This window comes from Epinephelus moara, chromosome 8 (assembly GCF_006386435.1).
Source record: "Epinephelus moara isolate mb chromosome 8, YSFRI_EMoa_1.0, whole genome shotgun sequence".
NCBI classification, from domain to species: domain Eukaryota; kingdom Metazoa; phylum Chordata; class Actinopteri; order Perciformes; family Serranidae; genus Epinephelus; species Epinephelus moara.
Genome location: NC_065513.1, coordinates 46,032,509 through 46,040,342, shown reverse-complemented (window position 1 = coordinate 46,040,342; position 7,834 = coordinate 46,032,509). Strand labels below are relative to the sequence as shown.

Below are 7,834 nucleotides of genomic sequence, written 5' to 3'. Positions count from 1 at the left end.
TCACTGTCTAGCCTCCTGGAGGTGTCGTGGGACCAACTAGACGAAACACTGGTGAAAGGAGGTTCCCACCCGATGACCCCAAATACATGCTAGTTATCACTGCTCACTGGTCTGTATAGTTAAGCCTTGCCATATTAGCTTATCATAGGGCTTAGGTTTTTCACTGAGTGTTGATCCTTTCTCTAGAGCACAAGCTTCTTGTGTTTTATTTGAATGTTATAATTGGCAGTTGGCAATCAGTTAGTCACATTACCGCCACCTAACAGAGTGGAGTGTGCGATAGAATTCCGGTTGACGCCCCGCAGCGTGACACTTGCTGTGTGTGTTGGGGGTGGCACTTGACTCACGACAATGATGCTGCCGTCATGTGGCGCGGCCGGTGTGTTTTGGACTTTACGGTATGTCACCATGATAAACATTACAGTGTAGTCCACTGCAAATTATCACAGTGAAGTCTCTGCTTCTTTAAAGTTTCAGTTCAGAAACCAAATAATTCCAGAATTAATGAAGTACATCTGAAACTGCTCTGCTGTTGTGACATGAATCATAAAATGCGACACCGTGATGGGTCGACCTGTGTCACAAGTTCCTGTATCAAGTCACTTATTTGACTTTCATGTGTTTTCTCCAGATCCTTCTTTTCCTCTTCATTTTTCACTCTTTTCATTTCTTTTTCGTGTTTTTTCAGTAATTCTTTGATTTTTTTCAGATTTTCTCTCCTTTTGGTCACACATTTCACCAAATCACAAATTTCACCTTGATGTTTTTTCTTCAGTTGTTCTTCACTGTGAGCTGAAAGAGCCATTAAGAGGTCATACTGCTGCTCTTTGTCTTTCAGTTGTTTCTCGTGCTCTTGTTTCTGAGCTGCAGATTCCTTCTTGTATTTCTCTTTGAATTCATTGAACTCTTCAGCTTTCTCTCTGGCCTCCTCTTCATGTGTCTTCATCAGATTCTCCATTTTCTTCTTATAGTTCTCCTCCATGTCTTTTCTCTCTTTTTCCTCTTGTTCTCTTCTGAGTCGGTCCTCTTCATTTCTCTTCTTTTCGTATTTTTCTCTCTCCTGATTGTTTAGTTCCCGAAGCTTTTTCAATCTTGTTTGTTCTTCCTGTCGTCTCCGTTTATTTTCTTGTATTCGTTTCTCCCACGATTCTTTTCTTTCTTTCTCCCAGTTCTCTCTTTCTTTCCTCATCTCTTCTCTGCTCTCCTCCAGCTTTCTGTCCTTTAATTCTAACTCTAACTTTAATTTTTGCTCCAAAGCTTCAACTTTTTGTTTCCACTCCTGTTGTTGAATTTCTTCCTGTTGTTTTCTCCTCCTGTCTTCTTCTTTTCTCATCTCCTGTTCTTTCTTTCTCTCTTCATACTCCTTCTTTATCTTCTCCTCCTTTTCTTCAAATAGTTTTTCTTTGAGTTTTCTCTCCTTTTCAGTTTCTGCTCTCCGTTTTACCTCTTTGTCTTTTCTCTCTTTTTCCTCTTGTTCCCTTCTGATTCGTTCCTCTTCCATTGTTTTCTTCAAACATTTTTCCCGTTGTTCATATTTTTCTTGAAGCTTTTTCAGTCTTATTTGCTCCTCCTTTTGTCTCCGTTCATTTTCTTGATCTCGTTTCTCCCACCATTCTTTTTGTTTTCTCTCCCAGTCGTCTCGTTCTTTCCTCATCTCTTCTCTGCTCTCCTCCAGCTTTCTGTCAATAGTTTCCTTTGATTCTGACTCTGATCTTATTTTTTGCTCCAAAGCTTCAACTTTTTGTTTCCACTCCTGTCGTTGAATTTCTTCCTCTTGTTTTCTCTTCCTGTCTTCTTCTTCTCTCATTTCCTGTTCTTTCTTTCTCTCCTCATGTTCCCTCTTTATCTTCTCCTCCTTTTCATGAAGTAGTTTTTGTCTCTGTTTTCTCTCCTTTTCAATTTCTGCTTTCTGCTTTTCCTCCTTGTCTTTTCTCTCTTTCTCTACTTGTTCTCTTCTATTTCGGTCCTCTTCATTTTTCCTCTTTTCATATTTTTCTTTTTCCTGTTCAAACTCTTTTTGAAGCTTTTGAAGTCTTATTTGTTCTTCCTGTCGTCTCTGTTCATCTTTTTTTCGTTTTTCCCACCATTCTTTTTGTTTTCTCTCCAAGTTCTCTTGTTCTTTCATCATCTCTTCTCTGCTCTCCTCCAGCTTTCTGTCCTTTGATTCTGACTCTAACTTTAATTTTTGCTCCAAAACATTAAGCTTTTGTTCCCACTCCTGTCGTTGAATTTCTTCCTGTTGTTTTCTCTTCCTGTCTTCTTCTTCTCTCATTTCCTGTTCTTTCTCTCTCTTCTCACGTTCCTTGTTGATCCTCTCCTGCTTTTCCTCAAGTTGTTTTTCTCTCAGTATTCTCTCCTTTTCAATTTCTGCTCTCTGTTCTTCCATTCTTTTTTTCATCTCTTGCATTTCTTCCTCATGTTTTCTTCTCAGCTCCTCCCTCTCCTTCTTCATCTCTTCTTCCTTCTCCTTCAGGATCCTCTGCACTTCTTTCTTTATAGCTGCCTCGGCCTCTTGCAGCATCTCATTAGTGTAGCAGCTGCCTCCATTTGTCTTCACCATGGTGTCGATCTTGGTTATCAGCTCTCTGACTTGTTTATGCTTTTCTTTATCATGGTTATTGAACACATGGTATCTTCCTCCACAGTCAGCAATCAGCTTCTTAAAGGAATCATCACATTTTTTTTCAATGTACTCCCCAATAGATATCTCATCATGTTCCAGTTCATCTCCTCTGGTGAAAAGAATGATGGTGAACTGTTCAGCATTCTTCCCAAAGCCTTTCTTGATGAGCTTTATTGTCTCCTTCTCCTCTGGTGTAAATCTGCCGATTTGTAACACCAACAGGAAGACATGTGGTCCTGGAGCCAGAAGACTGATGCATTTCACCATCTCCTCATTAACCTCTTCATGGGACAAAGTTGTGTCAAACAGACCAGGAGTGTCGACCACAGCAACAGGACGACCGTCCACCTCACCCACTGCTTTCTGACAGCGTTTGGTGACTGATGTTTGGCTTGATTCAGCTTCAAACTCGTCTCTTCCTAGGATGGTGTTTCCTGAAGAACTCTTTCCACAGCCAGTCTTCCCTATCAGCACAATCCTGAGACACTCTGGGCTCTGCTCCTCATCATCACCTGTAACATCAAACTTGAGTTACCTTTAATATTCACAGCTGCCACAGTAAAAGCTCAAGAACTGTAATGGAGAACATGGTTAAGGATACTTTTTTTAATTCATAGTACTTACAAGTGAGCTTGTCCTTCGTCAGCTTCTCAAGCTCAATCTGTTGCCTCTTGATACGTTTCTCTTGTTGTATGATCTTTTTCATTTGTGCATGTGCAAATGTTTCTGTCGTATAGCAGGATGGTTTCTTTTTAGATTGGTAATTTTTTTCCACAACATCCAACAGCTCTGGGATCTGCTGCTGGTCCTTGATGTTGAGAACAACATATCTTCCTCCACAGCTCTGACAGAGCTCCTGGATGTCTCTGTTTTTCTTTATAAAGTTAACAACAGCTGGAGCTGTAGGATCTGACTCCACAGTGAACAGGATCAAGGTGAAGTCATTGACTCGAGAGCTGAATGTGTTCCTGATGGTCTCTAACTCTCCCTTGTCTTCATAAGTGAGGGGACCCACAGGTAGGACCAGGATGAAGGCATGGACGCCCTCAGGATCACAGAGGGAGATACACCTGAATGATTCCTCCAGCACTGCCTCCTGAGGTTTTCCATACAAGGCAGGCAGCTCCACCAGGGAAACCCAATGTCCACACACCTCTCCCTGATGTCTAACACACTGTGATGAGCTGGAGACTGAATGAAGCTCTGTCTGACCTAAAATGGCCTTGGCTGCTGAAGTCTTCCCTGCTCCTCTCCTCCCACACAGGACCAGTTTTAAAGCTGCTCTGATGGGTTCAGACTTTGGTCTGATGGGCTCTTCAGTGAAGGTGAGGAAGGCTTCTTTGTTTTCATGCACAATGTCCTCAATCTTCTTCATCAGTGATCTATGATCCTCCTCCAACATGCTGTACTGTTTTCCTCCACATTCCTTGAGCAGCTGTTTCACATTGAGGCTTTCAATCACCTCATGTGTCATGATGACCATCGAGTGTTTCAAAGCGTCTTGATCGAACAGACTCAGGATGAACTTCAGTGTTTGTCTGTTCTTCTCGGTGAACTCAGAAGGGTTCACTAACAGCAGCAGAACATTTGGTCCAGGATGACAAAGACTGAAGCATCTTCTCATCTCTTCTCTCATTTTCTCCCGAGACAGACTGAAGATATCTGGAGTTGTCACTACTGTTAATGGTTTACCATTCCACTCTCCACAGGCAGCAGCACAATGCTTGTTTGAGGAGTGTTTTAGGACTTGACCTTCGAGCATTAAATGACCAAGTTTTGTCTTTTTGTCCAAACTCTTCCCCAACATCACAATTCTGAATGTAGATGCTGTAATATAACATAAAGATGAAGAATAATGAACAAGATCACATTTAGCATGGATGTTGATTCAGACGTTCACAGACTCACTGAAATAAATACAATCTAAAGATATAATCACTGTACGTGGACCTCTGTCTCTCATCTCTGTATAATATTGGAATCCTTGAAAAACGGGTCTGAAATTTTTGTTTCAAATGTCACAATTAAAGGGGTAATGTTTTGTTTAAGTGGAGTTTATTAGGTTAGCATAATTCATTTTTTACACAATAATGTGTGAGACAGTCTAATGCATTATTAAAAAGCTTATACTTCTAATTATTTTATGCTGTATAAATGATTAACTTACCTTGTGTGATTGTACTTTGAACTGATGGGGAACTGTGTGATGTGTTTGATTTTAACCCTGCAAGACAAAACCATCAGTTATAAATTAATCTCAAAGATCTTTATATGCAGAATGTTATGATCATCTCTAATGAATGTACTTACACCTGGTTACATAGTTTTTTGCCCTTGCCGTGTAAGATGTCCGCTCTGCAAAGATAAAATCATCCACTTGAACTCAACTTGTTACAACTCAGTCAGTATTTATTTGCACTGATCACATTATCAAATCTGTTTCTGCACTCACCAGGAGTGCATCTATTCAGCATTACCATGGTATGAGTAAAAAGGCTCAAGGTGGAAATGCTCCTGAATGTAGTGCATGTGTGAATAGTTTAAACAGCCTGTTTATTCTAGTAACTTATAACAAACTGTATGTGAGTTCAATATTTTTATTAATGGGTTTATTGTATATATAACTCTATAGGGTCAACACGCTCCGGAGTGGGTCGCCAGCTAACAATTCAAATTAAGGGCTAACTGTAGCATCACATGGCTAGCGTTACCTAACTGTTATTAGTGAGTTGAAAAACAGAGTTGAGCCTTTTTTGAATTAGTTTGTTGGAGTTTAAGGGCTCTGTGCTGGATGTGAGCTGCTGCTGTGTTAGCTCGTGCTAACACTCCACCAACGGTCCTTCGGCGCTATGTCTAATATGTGTAGAGTCTAGTGGTTGAGGATCAGACACTTGCCACAGTCATGTCGTCCTTCTGAAATATGACCACACCAGCAACTACATATTTTGCTCTCTAGTCAGCATGCTGAGCTTGTTATTCTTCTTCTCCGTGCTTATTGACAGCTTGCAAACATTAAAGGTGTCCTGCCGCCCACTGGTTCAGGGTGTGTAGCTGCTGCCCTTGTTAATTCAAAGCAGTTTGGCTTTGTTTTACCTGTGCAATTTATCAGCTTTAATTTTATTATTGGAATGATACATGATAGTAAAAAATGTCCAGTTATCGGCCAATAATTATTGGCCTGATATATATTGTGCATCCCTACTCTACAACTTTACTAATGTTACTATGGACATGATGTAGGACTGTCAGTAGCAATAATTTTATATCTATCTGGCATTTGTGATCATTTACTTACTGGCAGAGTGTGCAACATTGCTGTCACTGTGCCACCCACACATACTGTATGACCAATTAGTTACCTGAAATGACCCAAAACCACAAATTCTATAATACCAGGCACTGGTGTAATAATTTGGTAAGACAGCATGTATAAACTGATCATTTTGGGACATTTGATAGATGTGAAACAGTAATAATATATTTTTAAATGAATGTCATTTAGAAAATATAATTTAAATGAATATGTTTTGCTTATTTTCCTACTATTGAGCAGCACATCTCCACAGTTAACATGCCTGGTAGTAACACACCTGGGGCTGTATTCACAAACAGTCTGAGAATCCTCTCACAGAGCTCCCAACTTAGCCTAAAATATAAGTCTAGCTTAGGTGTGATTTAGCAAAGTTCTCAGAGCAACTCTGAGCAAGGAAGGGACAGAAACTTGTACCTTACTGAGGAGGTGTTGCTTGACCCTGTTGTTAGGTATGATGCAAAAAGAGATGTGATTGGTTGCCCTTTTGTGAGCTTGTAAGGTGTGAGGACACCCAGTGGAAATGAACTGAACAGCTGACTGTGAGAGTGATGTCATTGTTAGTGTGATCACTCTGATGGAAGGTTGAGACTGACTCAACTCATCACTGCTGCACTGTTGCATTTTTCCAGTTTCCAAATATCTTAGTTTTGTGTTCATTTTATTTCTGGTGTTACAGCGTTAAGGTCTGAGATGTTTTGGGAATAACTTTTATCTTTGCAAGGACCCAGTCTTAACTGTAAGGGGAAATTCTAAGAAAAATGTCACAATCCTAAAAATTGTCTTGGAATTTTGTCACGAGTAGCAAATCTGTGTACTTGTAAGCTTGGTGAATATGGCCCCTAATTGAAGCGGCTCTCATATCTCAGCCACCACTGAAGAGAGTTGACACATAAAGTCAGCGGTCAGAGGATTAGAAACATCATTCAATAAAATGGTTCATCTTCCAATTGTACAGTCAGAGATCACTGTCTAGCCTCCTGAAGGAACATGCTAGGATAGGTTTTTTCTGGGACCCTTTTAAGTTTTTTAAAGGATTGTTCAGCCAGGAAAAGGGAGGGCAGCTTAAAGCAGAAAGGGTAGAGGTTGAAGAATATTTGAGAAACACATATTCAGATTTAGAGAAGAATAGGATAGTAGGTTTCCCACCCGATATCCCTCCATTAGGAGGGATAGAGCATGAGATGGATGTCAGGCCACCGAAGTGGAAGGAAGTTCAGGAGGTGGTCAGGCGTGCAAAGGCTTCTTCGACCCCGGGGCCTAATGGAGTCCCCTACTGGGTTTATAAAAGTGCACCTGATATCCTTAAATTTTTGTGGAAACAGCTAAGAATAGTTTGGGAAAAGCAAATTATACCAAGAGCATGGCGTAGGGCAGGGGGTGTCCTCATTCCTAAGGAGAAGGAGTCTGTGGACCTTAGCCAGTTCCGGATGATTTCTCTCTTGAATGTGGAGGGGAATATTTTCTGTAGTGTAGTTGCGCAGAGATTAGCTAGCTACTTAGAAAGGAATAGCTTAATAGATACCATGGTGCAGAAGGCAGGAATACCAGGTTTTTCAGGGTGTTTAGAGCATACTAGCATGATCTGGCACCAGATTCAGGCAGCAAAAATGAGAAAAGGGACCTGCATGTAATATTTTTAGACCTGGCAAATGCGTTTGGTTCAGTACCACATAGCTTTATTTGGAGTGCGTTTGACTAGTTAAGTGATAGGAAGTTTGTCATAGATGATGAGGACATCCCAACAATTAGGGAAAAGTCAGTAAAGAGCTTAGGTAGGTGGTACAATGTGGAGTTGAATGATAAGGAACAGGTGGTGAAATTTAGGAAAGATGTGGCAGAAGGATTGGATAGAATAGATAAATCAGAACTTCCAGGAAAGTTGAGTTGTGGTGTTTTGC

The 7,834-nt window shown here is 40.6% G+C and overlaps 2 protein-coding genes across 2 annotated transcripts in view; both read right to left on the bottom strand.

The window, feature by feature from the left end:
• The window catches only part of LOC126394935 (protein mono-ADP-ribosyltransferase PARP14), a 118,703-nt gene that overhangs the window by 32,731 nt on the left and 78,138 nt on the right, over positions 1 to 7,834 (bottom strand). The gene's annotated exons all lie outside the window — the stretch shown is intronic.
• Positions 545 to 4,430, bottom strand: LOC126394168 (golgin subfamily A member 6-like protein 22). The gene is made up of 2 exons (XM_050050832.1): positions 3,248 to 4,430; positions 545 to 3,135 (listed from the first exon to the last, which is right to left on the bottom strand). Exons 1-2 carry the CDS (start codon positions 4,428 to 4,430, stop codon positions 545 to 547), a joined length of 3,774 nt encoding a protein of 1,257 aa, XP_049906789.1.